Genomic DNA, 20,688 nt, shown 5'->3' with positions numbered 1-20,688 from the left:
CCATAAATATCTCTAGCAGTTCTCACATCTTGTCATCTGTCAAAGCTAAGATTCCTACAGCATGTCCTTGGTCTGACATAAACATATATTTGATATGTGTGTGATATACTGTGTGTGAATAGCAAGGCATGTTCTACTCAAGTGTACGGCATTGGGTTTGCCCTTAGTAACTGCTTTAAACTGAGCTTGTACAAGAACGTTTTTTATCAAGATGAATACGTAATGAATGGCTTGATGGAAGATGTGTTGTGGTCTGTAAAATCAAAACACTGATATGGTTCTCTTACACCAGTTTCTGAAGGGCAGGAAAGAACACTTTTTGTGCCACTGGTAATTTCTTTCAAGCATAAAATTCTACACCATTAGTCCCCTGTACGTGACAATGTTGCATAAGCAGCAAAACTTCACTATCTTTTATCCTGGGTCTTAGCAAAACAGGATAAGGTGCTTCAGAAAAATTTGACAAATAACAAAACGACAACAATGCAAGTTGAGTTAGTGTAACAGTGAGATGTCATTTTCTGACATTTATGACTAAGCTTTTTTTTCCCCAAAGTTAACCCTGAAGTTAGAAAATAAATAAAAAAAATGAAAAAATTAAAAAAATTGAAAATAAATAAATAGTGGGTAGCAAGAATGAAACAATTAATGGATATATGGTTTAATAAAATAAAAAAAAGAATTAAACACTAGCAAATAAAATAAAATACAAGCCAAATAAATAAAACACTGACCAAGCCAAACAAAACAAAAGTAAACAAAACAAGACAAAAAAACAAAACAAAACAAAACAAAAAACAAAGAAAGAAAAAACGAGACAAAACAAAACAAGGCAGTAACATTCATTTTTAAACAAACACCACCCCCCAAAAAATAAGTAAACAAAAAAAATTTGACAAAGTGAAGAGCAACCACCACGGGCATGTCATGATGCTTGACATGGAACGAGAAGGAAAGAGAGAGAGAAAGACAAAGAGAGCGTCTCTACAGGTACAAAGAGAAGGAAACTTCAAAAGGGCTCGTGGGTACGTACCAGGGAAAGCAGGGGTGGTCTGTCCGAGGGGGGTAAAGGGGGTTTGCTGCATAGCCAACTGGTGGAGCTTGGTCAACTGCTGAGGGTTTGGAGGGACAGTAGAGCTAAGAGGTTATTGTTATAAGACAGGTCACACCAAGAAATCAAGAAACTAAACTAGAACAAAGAGACAAAGAGGATAAGAAGCCATGACACACTGTGGTGGAAGAAGAGCAAAAGAGAAAGCTGAAGAGATTGAAACTTTAGTAGGACTTGGCCTGGCCTTGACCTGATCTGATCGCTAACTGACCTTTGCTGAGCCCCACCTTAAATTATGATTTATAAATGTAGCACAATTAAATCACGTTACTGGGTTTTATCACTTTAAAAAAAAAAAAAAATGCTTAGCAATGTCATACTTCATTCCAGACCACAAAAGAATATCCAAATATCAAATATTTTATATAATTATATTTTAACATTATTTACTACTTTATGACCACATTTTATTGAAAATAGTGCTGTTCACAGAAATGTCAAAATTAATTCTTATTGGACATTCTGTAAAGCTTGCCTGATTGAGCAACTGTAACCAAGGGGGCGGAGCTTAACAAAAAGGTCAATCGGACTCTAGCACAATGTCATTTCGAAGATAGGCACTAAATGTCCTTGTGAGTTTAGTTTGTTATTTTATATAACCTGAGCATCTCAGAAGAGTATAAATGCATTAGAAGGTGACGTTATTACCAAGAATAATTTGTCCTTAAGACAAGCCTGAACCACGAGTGAACCGTTATTTATCAGAGATATGAACATGTAAGTGCTTGGGCAACCTTCAGAGGACACGCAAGCCTCCTTTATAAACAGTCTTTGAACCAGAGCAGACTTGCACTGGGTGTTGTTGTGTACATCCCCTAAATCTGAGTTTAAAGGAGGTTGAAAGGATGTCCAACCTCTACTTGAGTTATTGCAGTGTCAGCTGAAGCATCTCTAAGCATCAATCACTGCCAATCTTAAATGAAAAGGACTAACACACAGCATCTCTCCTTCTCTCTGAAAGATATTCATTCAGATTATCAGTGAGGAAAACACAGCTATCAGGATTAAAGAATCACCAAGATTCCATTTTGAAAAGGTCAGTGGTTCTCAAACTGGGATCTGTAATTTGTGTTGTAGGTAGAAAATACATTTCCTATCTATATACACTACCATTCAAACGTTTGGGGTCTGTAAGTGTTTTTAAATGTTTTTGACAGAAGTCTCTTATGCTAACCAAGGTAGCATTTATTTGATCAGAAATCATTCCAATATGTTGATTTGAAGTTGAAAAACAGTTTTGCTGCCTAATATTTTTGTGGAAACCATGATAGTTTGTTCAGGATTCTTTGATGAAAAGAAAGTTCAAAAGAACAGCATTTATTTGAAATGAATTTTGTAACATTCTAAGGGCCCGATTTTAACGATCTAATCGCATGGTCTGAAGGTGCACTTAGGGCGTGTCCGAATCCACTTTTGCTAGTTTAACAATGGAAAAAATGGTCCAAAAGGGTTGTACCTACCTAGTCTCTTAATGCTGTGTTTTGGGCATAACATGCAATAAACCAATCAGACTGTCATCTCCCATTCCCTTTAAAAGCCAGGTGCGCTTGCACAGATTTCTGTTTACATGGCGGAATATAGACACCCTCAACCTGACGAGTCAGTTTAAATACATGTGTGTATTGCCACGATTTGTCAAATAATTAGCCAATTTCATTCGTTAATTTCATTCGTCAATACTGCAAATAGATAATTCTGATACATGCAATAACTAACATGTCCTTTAAATAACAAAAAAATACTGCGCCATTGACTTTAGACCAGGTTTTTGTTGTTCGATGTTGGCAGAGTTGCTTTCAGTGGCCTAAAAATAGCAACACGCCAACAATGCGCCTGAACACACCTCGTTTTCAGACCAGCACGCCCATGGGCGAACAGATGGGCGTAAGTGCATTTGCCATTTAAACAACGTGGGCGCTGGACGTGAAAATGATAATTGTGTCAGGCTGAAACTAGCAAAAAACACTTGCATCTCGCCTGGCATTGCATTGTGCCGGGTGCATGATAGGGCCCCCTAATATCTTTACTATCATCTTTGATCAATTTATTTAATCTTTCTTTCTAAATAAAATCTTACTGACCCCAAACTTTTGAATGGTAGTGTACAATTTTAATGCAGCTTTGTGCATGTTAAACTAATGCAACAGGTAAAGTACAAACAGATAAAGAGATGATCATTCTCAAGCTGTGTATGCTGAAAATAGAATGACAATCAAGAAAAAAGAGAGATAATTCTGTTTGCCTGGTTTTGATACTTATATCCATAATGTAACAAGTTTGACAAAGGATTTGTTTCTCTGTAAACAAATGATGCCTTTTCATCCTTTGACAAAACTACAACTGTAGTTTTAGGCAGTATTATATTTTTCACAGAAATGCTGATTTGCTTAATGATGAAATAAAAAGACGAAAAAAGGATAAGTGGTTCATGATGGTCTGAAAAGTTTGCAAACCACTGGATTAGGTATCCACGTCACTTTTGAATTACCACAGAGCGCAACGAGTCTCATATGTAATTCTATGCGGACCATTTAGAAAATGACAAACGGTGTCATTTCCTCCAACAGGCCAAGTCCTTAGAAGTTCGGTTTACATTTCGGAGGGCTGAAGTTGAGAACATTTTCAGATTGTAATGCGACAAAAATTACACATCAGAAACTTCATATTAATATTACTGCTTAATATTAATAGAGAGGTCCACACTGAAAACTACATAGCCATGCAGACTGCTGACGGTGCTGGGGGGAAGGGGGTGGATGGCTGGGGACTCACATCTGGGTGTGGAATGGCATATTGTCCCTGAATTGTGTAAGCCTGTGAAAATGGAGAGGGGAAAAAAGAGAAGAAAAATCGAATCAACATTTTTACAAGGCTGCAGGGCCCATTAAACACAAGAACTAACTGATTCATAACCGCTAAAGGATCTATTAATATTTTACAGAAACATTTGGCTTCAAAAGATAAAATTTTCTTTCATATCTTGCGTGAATAATTTTATGGGTAGTTATACAGTAATAATAGTCATCGTCTTAAATAATAGAGGCTTCTCCACACACATTTACAACACTCCCAGCTTTTCTTATCTATGCTTTTAATATATTTTATACTGACTGCAAATAATAACAGATAAATACATTCCTTGTTTGGGTAAATATACCCAACAATAAAATCAAATCTATTTCTGAACCATTTGAATAGATGAATATATAACATCCTTCAAGATTTCTATTTAAAATGTTAACTTCATATCAGCTAGTATCATATTTTCAAAAATGACCTCATTTCCTATACATGTCCCAGAGAATTCAATTTAAAGTGTCACACTGATAATCATGTTGTATTTCATGGAAAAAGCTGTGATGTGGCATCTATGGTGATGTTGGATGAAGTGCCTGTGAATGAGTTATGTTAAAAAGATGTTGAGAGTTTTGTTAAAGGATATTATTATTATTCATCAATGGAATGTTAGATTAGTGGGAAAAAAAATTTTACAAACAAATTGTATTTTGTGTTGGTTAGCGAATGAGTGGGGATGACTTTGTTTGCTAGCATATCCATTTAATATTTATAACTTGGAATGGGAATCTCAAATAATGCAAATCCAGGTCATTCAGAGTTTCTAGTGATGTTACACCTCAAGCTTTGAAAATATTAAAAGGATATGATATTTGCTCGGAGAGGGAGGAGTTTATTTTGCAATAAGAGTGAGCCGTCGATCTAGAATTAAAATGCATTCAAAGCAGCCAAAATGAATTCATTGCCATGTAAAGATGAAGTGTGCAATTTTGTATATATCAAAGAATTTAATACTTTCTTTCTAGCCCAGTTTAATCTGCAGAGACCACTATACGGCATTTGTATGTTGATTTCCTGAAGAGTGTAAGAGCGGCCCAACATGTTACAGTTTTTCAATATGTGCCTCATTCCAAACTTTGTATGGTAATATAGGTGAAATGTCTGGAATATGAAAATGAAGTGAAACCAAAGCACTCGAGTTCAAAATGCACATAGATACAAGCAAATGCAAAGTAACTTGCAAAGTGATTTTAAAGTGAACTAAACTTTGAGCAACTTCCAAGAGCTCTTGCAATGCATTACTGCACCAGAATGACAAAAACATAAAAATGTGCATTTCATTTCATTTCCATATTTGCTTAAAATTTACTTTTTGGATGGCAGTAGAAGACTAAAATATGTGATGGCAGAAGACCAGAGCCCACCGAGGCCGCTTTGAGCTCTCATTCACAATCTAAAGCTCCTTCCTCTCTGCAAGCATTTCCCTGGTTAGGATGGTGTGACAACATGCGAGTGAGAAGGTGAGAAAACCTGAGTGAACTAACAGGCAGTGGCTGGTGCTGCAGTAAAAGGCTGAGGTTGGCTGCGGACGCCGCCAGCGGGTCGGCTCTTACCTGGCCACCTGAAAAAATGACGGGGGTGGAGGCGGGCTTTGGGCGGTAGGGAATGGTGGCACCTTTCGGTGGGGACTAGGAGAGGGGAAGAGGTAAGAGGCAGAAACAGCGTTAGACCAGGAGACAGGTGCAGACAGGTGTGCGTGGTGGAGCGTTTGTGTGGTAAAGTTGTACAAAAACAAAGTCAGGCATGTTGTGAGAGCCCAACGCTAGGGGTGTCCAATTTGCTAGGCCAGGAGTGTCAAATCCTGCTCCTGGAGGGCCACTGTCCTGTGGAGTTCAGCTCCAACCCCAATTAAACACACCTAAAACAGCTAGTCAAGGTCTTACCAAGCATAACTTCTAGACAGGTGTGTTGAGGCAAGTTGAAGATAAACTCTGCAGGACAGTGGCTATCAGGACTGAGTTTGAACACCCCTGCGCTAGGCTGTGTTGTTGCTGTCTACTCTACAAAAACTACTTAAGGGTTAGTTCAATCAAAAATGAATATTCTGTCATTAATTACTCACCCTCATGTTGTTCTAAACCCGTAAGACTTTTGTTCATCTTCAGAACGCAAATGAAGATCGTTTTGATGAAATCTGATTAGTTTTACAAGTTCTTTATAAACTTTTTGAAGCATCAAAGTGGTAGTCGTGTAGCTGTCTATGGAGGGACAGAAATATCTCAGATTTCATCAAAAAGATTTTCATTTGTGTTCCGAAGATGAACGAAAGTGTCACGGTTTGGATCGACATGAGGGTGAATTAATGATGACAGAATTTTCATTTTTGGGTGAACTATCCCTTTAAGACTCTCTACATAAGAGTAGGCAGTATACAGTGTATTAAGTTAATATGTAGCATTATTCCATGATAAACGTTTAATATAGTGGTACGCTACATTGTAGTCATATGACCTCATCACATTGCATGCTTACTTCACTGAGTCTACATTTTATTTTGCATTTTTATGTTAAAATTCATGGCTGATATTATTTCCAATTAATTTGTCACACTGGAAATATAAGGTTGAATCAAGCACAGTGAATTTTGGGTACAATAATAACTGCAGTGTTCTGTATACTGCACATTTGTAAAGATAAAAAATAGCCCTAAAAATTCATCTACCCACAAAGGATAAGAGTACCTGTTGTAAATTCCCAGGCGATCTGATTACATTAGAAATATGTCTGTGTCTGTACAAGTGAAGAATGAAAATCATTCGGTAACACCCGATCAGAGCACAATTCACCTCAGCAGGACATCAGCCCAGCACGTCATTGGTGGATAAGAATAACATTTAAATCAATAAACCGAGATGGCGGAAGTAAGCCAACGGATGCTTTGTGTTTCTCATTAATCACAACTAAAACAATGTAGTCTCTCTTTGGCAGAGTGGCTGTAATGGAGTGTGGCTGTGTGTATGGTTGTGAATCCACCCTATTGTTATAGTCATAACAAATGGATTTCACCCCTCCAAAAAAGAAAATTCATTTGTTACTCAGCCTCAAGTTGTTCCAAATTGGACTTTCTTCTGTGGAACACAAAAGGAAAATGCTCTACTGTATGTACTGGTTGCTCTGTTCCATGCAATTACAGTGAATCAGCACTAAAGCTTTCAAGATTTATAAAGGATGTATCATAAAAATATACTTGAAGTAGTCCATTTGCACCATATCCAAGAATAGTGAACTTGATCAAACAATTAATCTAACTCAGATCTAAATGAAAAGAACAATTTGTTCATGAATTGGATATCAACACAAACAACAGCTTGGGCATAAAAGCAAAAAAAAAAATGCCTATTTCAGTAAATAGCCACTTAAAGTTATGATAAAATGGAATTACAGCAGTGATCTTTCCTTCCATATTGTGATGCACATTCAAGTGAAACAGATTTTTTGAAAAGGAAAAAAATGTAGGGCAGGGACTTGGTTGTTGATGGAGGCAGACCTTAATGTAAGTTACCCGAGGACGTAGCCTCACGTTTCACCAGACGATCGAGCTATGACATGAAATCAAATTGGACAATTATTTTTTTTCTGGAATATTGCAGTATTTATTATAAATGTGACCTCATAACCTTTAATCAAAATAGCTTCCACTCTCTCTTAAAACAACATCTTTTCTCTTCTCTGATGACGGGACAACCTGTCACTCAAATGAGATCACAGCAATAGCAATTCCCGATGGACAAAATCATGTCCCGCCCTACATTTTCTCTCCTTCGAGAAGCCGTTTCACTCGGATATACTGTACGTCACAAAAGGGAAAAAAAGACTATCACAACTTCCATTTAATGCCACATTGGAAAAAAACAACATGCATGGATGAATAGTTCCCAATAACATCAATAACATGCATTTAGAAAACATTTTAATTTCATGCCAAATTTAAATTTCAGTCATGTAGCTTCAGAAGTCGAAAAGACTGCTTCAATGAAAATGTTATAGTGCTTTTCTGTCCTTTTTGAGCTTTTGTGTTCAACAGTGTAAAGAATGTCACATGAGTTTTAAATGAAATGGGGGGGACTATAGGATGACAGTTTTCATTTTGGGTGAACTATCCCTTGAGCAGTACTGTTCAATACTCTACCTCCAGCATGACCACACATATTTGTTTGACACACTGGATGATGGCTTCCGGGGTGCCGGAGATTGTCACTGCGCGCTCTGTGGAGTTAGGCAGCATGTCCCCTGCTACCTGAACCTGAGCTCCTGTGGACTGGAGAGAGAGAAAGAGAAAACAGCCGTCTAAGATTCAGAGCATCCACTGCTGATAATGGTGTGATCGGCTCTGAGACCACACAGCTCTCAGGGGAATGCTGGGACAAATGTTGCCATCTGCATGCAAGCATATGTTTCCATTGAAGTCATTTAAAAGACAAGAACATAATCAGCACTGTCATGATTTCCATACAGCAGGGGTCCTCAACCTTTTTTAGACCAAGAACCAAAGAATTGTGCGTGACCCTGGACCACAAAACCAGTCATAAGGGTCTTTTTTTTTTTAAATTGCTTTCCACTGATGTATTGTTTGTTAGGACAGGACAATATTTGGCCAAGATACAGCTATTTGAAAATCTGGAATCTGAGGGTGCAAAAAAAAAAAAAATCTAAATATTGAGAAAATTGCCTTTAAAGTTGTCCAAATGAAGTCCTTAGCAATGCATATCCACTCACAAAAAAATAAATTTTTGATATATTTATGGTAGGAAATTTACAAAATATCTTCAGGGAACATGATCTTTAACTTAATATCCTAATGATTTTTGGCATAAAAGAAAAATTGATAATTTTGACCCCTAAAATGTACTGTTGGCTATTGCTACAAATATACCCATGCGACTTGTGACTGGTTTTGTGGTTTAGGGTCACAGGGTCACAATTGCGTTTGTAGGGTGTGTTAGTCCTGGTCTGCTTAGCGTTTACATTGGCATTTTTAACACCGAACCTAAAGGCATAGGGATACGTTTACAACCTGATTGGTCGACTTTTATGACGTATATTTAGTGACGAAACCTACCGAACATCCAAAACAATACTGTGTGCTGGGCTAAATGCATTCGTTGTACATGCATAGCCTACATATGATGGTATTTTGACCAGCTGAGAACTCGTGAAGAGCTTATAAAATGTGTAAAGGAGTCAAAACAGCAACAGGATTCCCACCTTCACACACACACAAACGAAGATCTGCTGCGAGGAGACGCGGTTCTATTGCCTGTACCGAACTGTAATGATTATGACGAGAAAAAAACAGGTATGCTTGAGCATTCATCTTGTGACATCGTGTCCTGTTTTTGGTTTGTTTACATGTCTTTGGTCCGTGTTGCTTTCATATTTCATTCGACATGCACCAGAGTTCATTTGGAAGCACACCCGTCTTTTCAGGGGTCTCGGTCCGCCTGTTTGGTGCGCAGCAGTGTTCTGATGGGAGCGTTCACGGTTAATCAAATGAACCGCACTAACAGAGCAATCGCACCAGGGTTCGTTTTAATCGAACCAAGCATGCCAAGTGTGAACAGACGTTTAGTCTGGGCTATAATAGCATGTGTTTGGTGGCATATTAATATATTTACATTGTTTGTGGCTTTGTGGTTGAAGACTCCTATCATACAGTATTGCCTATTTACAGTACAAAATGGGCTTGGTAAAGTTGCATAGGCTAGTAAATTCAATGGCAATCCTTAACCTGAAAGTGAGAATAATAGCAGTTTCATACCTCTCTCATCTCTTTGATTTTTGAGCCTCCCTTGCCAATGAGGGAGCCGCACTGACTGGCGGGCACCACAAGGCGCAAAGTGACAGGGGGCTTACTGGTGGCTGGGCTGTTGCTCATGGAGTTGATTATATCCTGAAGAAATATCAGAAAATAAATTACATAATAAGCAAAAAAACTTTAATATAGCTGCAACAACAATGTGGCTAATCTAATCAGAAATCACAGTTTAAATTTTTGTTTTTTGTGAAGATGTTTGTGCATTGAAGCCAGACTAATCTTATCTTTTGGTTTGTCCATCAAGTTCCAAATATAAAGAGAAGAAAATTAAAACAGATGAAGTACTGTTCATTTTGCAGGATTATTTAAAAATGTGTATTGCCAATTTTGAAATTAATTGTTGAAAGAAATTAATATTTTTATTCAGTAAAAATCCATTAAATTAATCAAAAGTTACAGTAAAGTAAAGCACATAATTGTTCTTTTAAACTTTCTATCAATCAAAGAATCTTGAATTTTTAGTCACAATTTCCAAAAAATTGAGCTACACATCTGTTTTCAGCCCAATCTTTCTTGATTAGCATATTAGAATGATTTCTGAAGGATCATGTGACACTGAAGACTGGAGTAATGATGCTGAAAATTCAGCTTTGCCATGACACAAATAATTGACATTTTACAGTATATTAACATAGAAAACAGTCATTTTAAATGTTAATACAATATTACAGTTTTAACTATTTTTTGATCAAATAAATGTAGTGAGCATAAGAAATTTCTTTCAAAAACATTTAAAAATCTTACTGACCTTTTGAATAGTAGTGTATACAGTACCATTAAAGGATTAGTTCACCCAAAAATAAAAATTCTGTCATTAATTACTCATGTCGTTCCACACCCGTTAGACCTTCGTTCATCTTCGGAATACAAATTAAGATATTTTTGATAAAATCCAATGGCTCAGTGAGGCCTCTATTGCCAGCAAGATAACATTTTCAATGCCCAGAAAGCTACTAAAGACATATTTAAAAGGGTTCATGTCTACAGTGGTTCAACCTTAATGTTATGAATTGACGAGAATACTTTTTGTGCAGCAAAGATAACGACTTTATTCAACAATATCTAGTGATGGACGAGTTCAAAACACTGCTTCATGAAGCTTCGAAGCTTTACGAATCTTTTGTTTCGAATCAGTGGTTCGGCACGTGTATCAAACTGCCAAAGTCACATGATTTCAGTAAACGAGGCTTCGTTATGTCATAAATGTTTCGAAACGTTTTTCAATGGTTTATGTGACTTTTTACGTTGCAGTTTTCAAAGCTTCATGAAGCAGTGTTTTGAAATCGCCCATCGCTAGATATTGTTGAATAAAGTCATTATTTTGTTTTTTTGGTGCACAAAAAGTATTCTCGTCGCTTCATAACATTAAGGTTGAACCACTGTAGTCACATGAACTGCTTTAAATACATCTTTAGAACCTTTCTGGGCATTGAAAGTGTTAATTATCTTGCTGTCAATGCAGGCCTCACTGAGCCATTGGGTTTTATCAAAAATATCTTAATTTGTGTCCTGAAGATGTACAAAGGTCTTACCGGTGTGGAACGACATGAGGGTGAGTAATTAATGACAGAATTTTAATTTCTGGGTGAACTAACCCTTTAACATTGACAAATAACATTTTGGTCAGTTGTGTTAAAGTGGTTTGTTTGTGTTAAGTGAGATTTTCAAATACTGTATTCAAGACAGCACCTCTTCAAACTTGTACGCAATCATAGCGAAGGCCTTAAAGATGGCATCTGTGGGTCCAGTGATGGTGACGATCCTCTCAGGACAGTTTCCTTCTGAGATGTTGATGCGAGCGCCACTCTGTAAGATGCCAAATGTCAAGTTAACCATCATGTTCTTGTTCTGCTTGGCGTCTGAGAGACTCCAAGACCCTTTTAATAGCTCAACAACACACATAAAGGTGCAATTTTAAAATATCTTATTTTAACAAGGAAAATAACATGAAAATTTCAAATTACTATTATTATATTTAGACATACCATTGAGGTTGTTGTAATTCATGAACGTGAAAAACAAAGCCAATCTCAACAGAACAAGAGGGTTTTGGTCAAATGAATTAGTGAAAAGAAACATACCTCTTCACGCATCTTCTTCACAGTTTCCCCTTTCTGTAGCAAAAAATAAGAACTGAATATTTAGATTCAGTGCTTAAAACGTACACACACATATACATACAATGCCTGTATCTAACATACCTTTCCAATGATGCTTCCCACTTCCTGCAGGAATAAAAAAAAGAACCAATCAAATCTTTGCAAGCATAAACAGAACATTCTGGCCATTCACAGTTTTGTAAGAACAAATTTCCTCACAAAAAATGGCTCTATTTATATTCAGTCCTTGTTTACAGAGATTTAACGAGTCTAAAAGGTCACTGGTATTGACGACCCCTGATTCACCTTGTCCTGAAACAGTGGGTCAGGAGAGGACACATCCCTCAGGCACACTCTGCAGTGACATCACCAACCTACCCCCATCCACTTCTCTCTGTACTGCTCTGCGGGCTCAGCTTACCTTGCCGTGCATGAGAAGCCGGATGGTCAGGGTCACATTCAGCCCGCCCTCTGACTGGACTTTGTTGGGTTCCATACTAGGAGTGGAGGTGAAGCAGGAATATGGTCACGTGACAGGAATTCCCCAGGAGAAGGACGAGAATGATGGTTCAGCAGCCAACCAGTCACCTGCAAGGGAGGATGGGATAACAATTCACAAGAGTCATAAAGAGCCCAAGACTTCCAAATGAGAAATGAAGACGGTTACAGAACGTTTGGCTCGGCTCAGGATCGAAAGTTTGGAATTAAAGGAATGTTCCTCCGTTGAATGGCTCAGCATTTGTGACATTTGTGACAGTCACAAAATATAATCTCGACTCGTTTAAAATAAACACACTACTGTTAAAAAAAAATTGTGTTTTAATTTATTTAATCAAAGTAGAGAAAAAAAATAATAGCATTGTGGAATGTTCTTACAATTTTAAATAACTTATATATAATTTTAAAATATATTATATATAAAAAATATTATTCCTGTGATGCAAAGCTGAATTTTCAGCATCATTACTCGAGTCTTCAGTGTCACATAATTCTTCAGAAATGAATCTAATATGCTGATTTGGTGCTCAAGAAACTGTTCTTATAATCAACATTGAAAAAAAGTTTTTGCTGCTTAATATTTTTGTGATGATACATTTTTCTGGTTGAATAGAAAGTTAAAAAGCATTTATTTGAAACAGAAATCTTTTGTAAAATGATATAAAAAAAGCTTTACTGTCACAATTACTGTCAATTCAATGCATCCATGCTGAATAATAGTAGGCTATTAATTTCTAAAAAAGACACAAACGAAACAAATCGAAAAAAAAAAAACACTTGCTGTCCTCAAACAATAGTGTAAATAAAAAAATTGCAAATTTTTTTTTATAGTTAAACGTTAATGTAAAAAGTATACAGTCCGTTCCAGAGAGTTTAAAAACAGAAATGTGAACTTGAAGTTTAACTTGTATTGTAATTTCTGTAAAGACTGAATATAATTTGATCATCTCACTATAGCCTCATGTATGTTAATATATGTTAAGTGGCTATATACATTTTATATACAGTGTATGTTTCATTATTTATTTATTTTTTTAAATTACTTAAAAGTCAAACTATTTTCTGCAATGAATCAACCTTATTCACTAAGCATAGTTGTATTGAATATGGAACATTCCTTTAACACCACAATGCCACGTCATTAATAGCCTTTTATATTCATAGTCTGAACACAAGAGGGAGCACTTCACAAGTAATCAAACTAAATATGTTTGTTGCCAGGCAGTAATCTCAAATTAATTTCAAAATCTAATAGCCGCTGAGGTCATTCGGCTTTTAGCATACAGTACAATACTTCATGGGCTATTAAGCCAGTGTAAGAAAATACATGAACAAAACCCGTAGAGTTAAAACCAAACTGATCTCAGTAAACTCATGTTAAAAAAGATTTCGATCCAGTGCCCAAAAATACTGGAGAGAGAATGACCAACACTCAACACAAACACAATATTGATGACAATATTATGGGTAGACAAAGACGGTAGTTGATTTCTGCATTCATTAATAAAATTCTATACATTCCAAGGACCAATTCTATTCAATTAAAACTAATTTACATGGCATTTTAAAATCATTTAAGAACATGGAACTAAAAAAAATTTTTTTTAAAAAGTAAATTAATAAAAAAGAAGCATCAAGCCTCTTCAATTCTGCGTAAATCTGCAGATTTCTGTGGGTTTACCATAAACAAGGTCATATAAAACAACTTCTTTTCCATTTTGTGTAATAATTCATAACATTCAGCTTATCCGAATCTGTATTTTGGGTCTCTCTGATCCCTCTGATGATTTCTCATCCTCAGAGGTTATAATGAGTATCTGTCTGTACTCTCATGAGGGAGGGGGAAATCCTAACTCCTCAGCACAGCTTCAGACCTGTCCCTTTTTCAGTGATTTATGCCGTCATGTGGGTCTGGGGATCAACAACGATTGAGAGATTGAAACATTAAGCCGTTCCAGTGCAGCTGCCAGACCTTCGAATGGAGCGCAGGATAAAGAGAGAGCAAAAAGTGAATGATGGCGACTGTAAAAAGCACGACGAAAGAAAAATAGCACGCGTGCTCAAGGATGAGATGTGCGGAGCAAAGTTTTGAGCACAAATGTTTGGGTTATGTGTGAGAGAAACGCAACGAGAAAGCAAAGGGAAGATAAGAACAGATTCACATGGGTATATGAGATGAGCTGCCAGCTGTCCGCAAATCTCCTGCTTAGCACAGATTGCATAAAAATTCTAATCTGAGCTAAGAGCACACAGAAGCAACAAAGCAAATGGACAGAAGTGAACCAGCCTGTACTCTTACAAATGGGTGTCCTCCATTTTAAGAAGCCCCTGACCTGAGAAAACCTTCTGAAAAAGAAGTGCTCTTAACGGTAATAAATGTGCACTTTAAAACTATTAAGTATATTTTTGAAAAACTATACTTGCAGATATTATAATATTAATGTAATAAAAAGCCACTTGAGTGCATTTAAAAAGAGTTCACTTTTAAGACTTAAAGGTGCTAAAGAAGATGTTTTGTTTTATACATTTTTGCAATATTACTTCAAACTGTCTTTACTAACTGATAAAATACTATTTATTAGGTGCACTGAAAGGAATAATATTAATATACATCATCTGTGCATGAGGTAGGGCCTTAAAAACATCAGCCAATCGTTTACGCGATCGGCCCTCTGGCTTGTCAATCACTGCCGTGACGTTCCTTGTGAGAGACGTGCGCGGCTGCGCGCTGCAGTAACTTTCCACACTCCACAGGCGCCGCATGCAATGTTTTTGTCCGGAGACAGGAGTAACAACTGCAGATTATGAGTTACCTGTGGTGAGTCCGACATAATGAATCCACTAACACGATACAAACACTCGAGTTTTGGGAGGCGTTCCCTCGAAAGGAGGGGGGGTTGTTCTTACGCATGCGCTCATTTCAAAAACTCAGTAACAGTCTTTGGTTTCTCAGTCGACGAAAAGATCCTCTTTATCACCTTTAAGTAAACACTTAAGTACACTTTTAAAAACAAGTACACAAGTTTTTCAAAGTACTGTTTTATATCATGTAAAATCAAAGTAATGACTTATAATCATGTTTTAAAGGTCCCGTTTTTCGTGGTTTTTTGAAGCTTTGATTGTGTTTATAGTGTGCAATATAACATGTGTTCATGTTTCGCGTGTAAAAAAACACAGTATTTTTCACATAATTTACTTATCTGTATACCGCTGTTTCCACTGTCATAAAAACGGGCTGATGACTTCCTTGTTCTATGAAGTCCCTCCTTCAGAAATACGTAACGAGTTCTGATCGTGCCAGCGGTTCCTGTGTTGTGATTCGACAGCAGCTTAGCGGAAAGGTCCCGGAAAGGTCACGCCTCTTACCATAACGTGGAGATGCACGCGCTCAGTGTTATTGTAAACATGTCTTTAATTTTACCCTATCAATTTGAGCCGGAATCAGACCCGGTGATTGGACTGCGGGATGAAAATAACAGCGTTTCGACGACATGGCGACAAACACACTCTACAAACGCAACTCTTGTGTATTCCTGTGGGCGGAGGTTAGTCAAAAAACTGTTTTAGTGACGTCATTAAAGAAGGAAGTAGAGGGATGTAGTCCAAACTGGCCGTTCGATGTAGGCGACTTCTGTTAAATAAAATATCTCGCTTGGCATTGAACTTTGAGCTTTAAAATTTTACAGATTTTATTTATACTCTAACAACAACATTACACACTAACTAAAGTTTGAAACATGGGATCACGAAGAACGGGACCTTTAATAATATATCGTCAAGCTTTTTATAAAAAAGTACAAGTATTTTGATTACTAAAGCATATGTAAAGTACTTTATTATAACTTCAACTGTAGTGTGTTATTTGATGTACATTTTAAATGTACTAAATTGCAACATCATTACAAATGTGTAAATACAAATATATTTAAATAGATTGCATACAATTTTCGATAGAAATTACATTAAACTATATTTTAGTTCACCAAAAATGCTCGTCAGACAATAGAATTATGCAATTAGATATAAAGAATGTTTTTTGACACAAGTAGAATTTAAGTTCAACCAATACCATTTGATATAAATTTAAATTAGAATACATTGATTTAATTGCAGAAAACATGCAATTAAGTGTCTGAAAACATTACATTCAGTTAGCATTTAAGTATATTCTTTTAAAGGATGAAGTACTGTAATAAGTAATAGGGGTGCGACGAGATCTCATGCCATGAGATTTTGCGAGATTAAAATGTGACGAGATTTCTCGATGAGGTGAAAAGCCGTCTTGCGATATAGCCATGACGGAGTGTGAGGATGAAATTATGATAGAATATGTCACCGCTCATTTTGCTTTTTATGGAAATAGAAACCATTCAATTTAGTTAGATAACGGTCACTTGAGTTCCATCCAGCTCATTCAACAAGGGCTGCAGAGTCACGTGACGAGACCATGCCGGAGGATTTGTAGCGCAACAGAATAGAATTGTAGAAGTATTGCAGAATGCTCACTCGGCACCTCTGCTCCCTATTCACAGAGTACACACGAAAGCGAAAGTAAAACGCGAGCGTGCAATCAAAAGCGATTTCAATACCACGTATTATGAAAGCATCTCCCTGATGCATGCAAATATTTCCCAATTTGAATGTTATCTTAGGCTGGGCTGTGTAGTTGTAACCATCTTAGCTCTGAATCAAGCTTGAAGAAAAAAACCATCTCTATTTGCACTTTGAATATAAGAGAGTACTCTGATTATGGTTGGTTTAAAGTTTGCACTTAATAAGAGTAAGCGAAAACTGTGTTAGTCATTTTTATTTATGCTTTTTTTTATTTCTATGATCAATTTGAGGACAGGAGTTCAGTTAGGAGGTCAAAAGTTGAAGAAATTAAAGGGATAATGCATACTCAGAAAGTAGAACTGAAATGACATTCATTACAAGATGATTAGTTAAAATATTTCATGCACCTGCAGACTATTTTTGTAGTCATGTATTTCATCACTGAGGATTTCTTAAAAATAATGTGTAAAAATCTTGTCTCGTCTAGTTCTCGTGAACTCAATCTTGTGTCTCGTGAGTTAACGGTCTCATCACACCCCTAATAAGTAACTTTAAAAAGTATGCTAAAGCGTACTTCTTTTTTCACAAGAGAAATCAAAAGAAAACTTGTTTGAAAATGGGTACAGAGAAACTCTGTAGCATTTCACTCCAAGAATAAATAATGTAAAAAAGGAAAGTAATTACAAAGAAAATTGGGTTGAATACAAACACTTGATGTTTTATTCTTCAACATTGAACTATTTTCTGTCATAGTGTGTAGAAACTCACACACACACCACAAATGCAATGTAAGGTTTTAGAAGTGACAACTACATTTAAATTCCTTTAATTACAAATGAGGAAAACATTGTTCGGAGTAAATGTGGTTGGAATTTGTTGAAGGAGATGTTGCAGATATGACCGTGTGCGTACAGAACGGGAATAAAAGTGGCAACTGTATTTAGCTGTAGTGTGTGCTTGGTCACAGAGAGCAAACAATGTTCCACGCTTCTCCTCATGACTCACTTAATGTTGTAGTTCTTCATCCTCCTCAGATGACTTAAATCTCAAATGCCTTCAAGTTCAACCCTGCATGAAATCTTATCTAATTAAATCAGCATGTAAGACAACAAACAGCATGGATGCTGTGGGCGAGGTGCTAACACCTTGTGGCAACTTTACGCATACACTAAATTTGGATTGAGGAAAGGCAATCTTATCGTTTATGTGATGCTAATGCTCCATATCTGGTGCTTCAATGAAAAGCTGCTTGAATAACATGAATATTATTACTCAGATGATCATGTTTAGTGAACCGTTACGAATGCCTGAAGGATTACATTTTTAAAGTGCTTCTTTCTTTGTATACTTTGAGGTGACATAATAGAGTGTTTCTTCAGACACTGGGTTGATTTAAATGCACAAATATTATTTTTGTCACATGAAGGTCACAATTAATATGGTCTAGGAAACTTTTTACACCACCATTATTTTTTATTTAAAGGGTTAGTTCACCCAAAAATGAAAATTATGTAATTTATTACTCACCCTCATGCCGTTCCACACCCATAAGTCCTTCGTTAATCTTCAGAACACAAATTAAGATTTTTTAGTTGAAATCCGATAGCTCCGTGAGGCCTCCATAGGGAGCAATGTACACTTCCTCTCTCAAGATCCATAAAGGTACTAAAAAACATATTTAAATCAGTTCATGTGAGTACTGTGGTTCAATATTAATATTATAAAGTGACGAGGATATTTTTGGAGAGCCAAAAAAAAAACAAAATAACGACTTATATAGTGATGGCTGATTTCAAAACACTGCTTCATGAAGCATCGGAGCATAAATGAATCAGCGTGTCGAATCTGCTGTTCGGAGCACCAAAGTCACGTGATTTCAGCCGTTGGCAGTTTGACACGCGATCCGAATCATGATTCAATACACTGATTCATTTGTGCTCTGATGCTTCATGAAGCAGTGTTTTGAAATCGGCCATCACTAAATAAGTCGTTATTTTGTTTTTTTTGGTGCTCCAAAAATATTCTTGTGGCTTTATAATATTAATATTGAACCACTGTACTCACATGAACTGATTTAAATATGTTTAATAGTACATTAATGGATCTTGAGAGAGGAAGTGTCCATTGCTCCCTATGGAGGCCTCACGGAGCCATCGGATTTCAACTAAAATATCTTAATTTATGTTCCGAAGATTAACGAAGGTTTACGGACGTGGAACGGCATGAGGGTAAGTAATAAATGACAGAATTGACAGAATTTTTTGACAGAATTTTTTCTTTTTTTTTTTGGATTTTTGCGAGTTTATATCTCGCAATTGTGTGAAAAAAAATTGTGAGATAAAAAGTCGCAATTACCTTTTTTATTTAGTGGTAGAAACAAGCTTCCATAGTATTGACATTGTTCATAAATTATAATGTCAGAATTGGGAGATATAAACGTGCAATTACGAAAAATAAAGTCAGAATTGCAAGATATACTCACAATTCTGACTTTTTTTCTCACAATTACGAGTTTATATCTCGCAACTCTGACTTTCTCACAATTCTGACTTTTTTCCCACAATTCGGAGTTTCTCACAATTGCAAGTTTATACAGTATCTCGCAATTCTGACTTTTTTCCTCACAATTCTGATTTTTTTCTCAATTGCGAGTTTATATCTCGCAATTCTTTTTTTCTCACAATTCTTACTTTTTTTCCCTCAATTGCGAATTTATATCTCACAAATTCTGACTTTTTCCCCCTCACAATTCTGACTTTTTTCTCAATTGCGAGTTTATATCTCGCAATTCTGACTTTTTTTCTCAATTGCGAGTTTATATCTCGCAATTCTGACTTTTTTCCCTCACAATTCTGACATTTTTCCTCACAATTCTGACTTTTTTCCCCCTCACAATTGCTAGTTTATATCTCGCAATTCCGACTTCTTTTCTTCCATACAAAACAGAATATGAAACAAATTTCACAATGTGTACACAAATAAGGATTGGCCATCTGAACCAACAATTTTGCCTCTAAAACATAACTAGCATGATATTTAAATTGTGCATCCTCAATAGTTTTGCCAAATAAGCAAGAATTGTGAAAAATTTTATTGTGTGCATTTAGTATACATCATCTAGCTATGAAATTAGTCATAGCAAGACAAAACAATTCTATCAGAAAAAAATAAATAAAATAAAATCACAAAAATGCAGAATCATGTGAGGCATGCATATAGTTAGTAGACAAATTAAATAAACTAATGAAAGTGTTAAAAGTGTGTTTAGTTTCTAAAAGTCCACAGGGTCAAAAGTGCCCAAAAAACACCCAAACACAGAACAAACACATGGTCGGGTGAACAACAGCCCGCAGAATTCAGCAGACATCTGAACGCTACATCTGTGGGCTGATTACAGCAGTCATCAGAGCAAAAGCAATGGCTGCATAAACACACTAATGTTACCTTAAATGGCATGTGTCCTTTAAACCACTTTCTTTTGATGTCAAAGTGTGTGCATTTAGCAAGCACATTTCCAGTGCTTTTCAAAAAAGTATGAGCAGATTAAAAATTAGCCATTGAAATACTTCACATTTTAATTCTATTTTATGTTAATCATAAGTCTGATATCTTCCCGGTGGTAGATAAGCTCAGTCTTTGCTGAAGCGCAGGATACAGAAAGTGGGTCAGCCCTTCCTCTAAAGAGCTTCTGGCCCCTTCCTCTGTGGTACCTATTGAATTAATCACGCTTTACGCTTGGTCAAGCAGTGCTCCCA

At 36.4% G+C, this 20,688-nt stretch overlaps 1 protein-coding gene across 8 annotated transcripts in view; it reads right to left on the bottom strand.

Moving 5' to 3' along the window:
• The window catches only part of pcbp3 (poly(rC) binding protein 3), a 78,479-nt gene that overhangs the window by 4,768 nt on the left and 53,023 nt on the right, over positions 1-20,688 (bottom strand). For 2 of the 8 annotated variants that reach the window (XM_048194465.1, XM_048194463.1), the window contains exons 6-14: positions 12,303-12,469; positions 11,984-12,007; positions 11,864-11,896; positions 11,472-11,588; positions 9,726-9,857; positions 8,097-8,225; positions 5,452-5,595; positions 3,884-3,925; positions 1,034-1,109 (exon numbers count right to left, since the gene is read on the bottom strand). In XM_048194465.1, coding sequence (XP_048050422.1) covers positions 1,034-1,109; positions 3,884-3,925; positions 5,452-5,595; positions 8,097-8,225; positions 9,726-9,857; positions 11,472-11,588; positions 11,864-11,896; positions 11,984-12,007; positions 12,303-12,377 — 772 coding nt within the window. In that variant the 5' untranslated portion in view covers positions 12,378-12,469. Of the gene's footprint in view, positions 1-1,033; positions 1,113-3,883; positions 3,926-5,451; positions 5,596-8,096; positions 8,226-9,725; positions 9,858-11,471; positions 11,589-11,863; positions 11,897-11,983; positions 12,008-12,302; positions 12,470-20,688 lie in introns of all 8 variants that reach the window. The other 6 variants (XM_048194464.1, XM_048194462.1, XM_048194469.1 and 3 more) reach the window with 3 other exon arrangements.

Source organism: Megalobrama amblycephala, linkage group LG6, assembly GCF_018812025.1.
Source record: "Megalobrama amblycephala isolate DHTTF-2021 linkage group LG6, ASM1881202v1, whole genome shotgun sequence".
Taxonomy (NCBI): domain Eukaryota; kingdom Metazoa; phylum Chordata; class Actinopteri; order Cypriniformes; family Xenocyprididae; genus Megalobrama; species Megalobrama amblycephala.
This window is presented reverse-complemented; position numbering and strand designations above follow the sequence as displayed.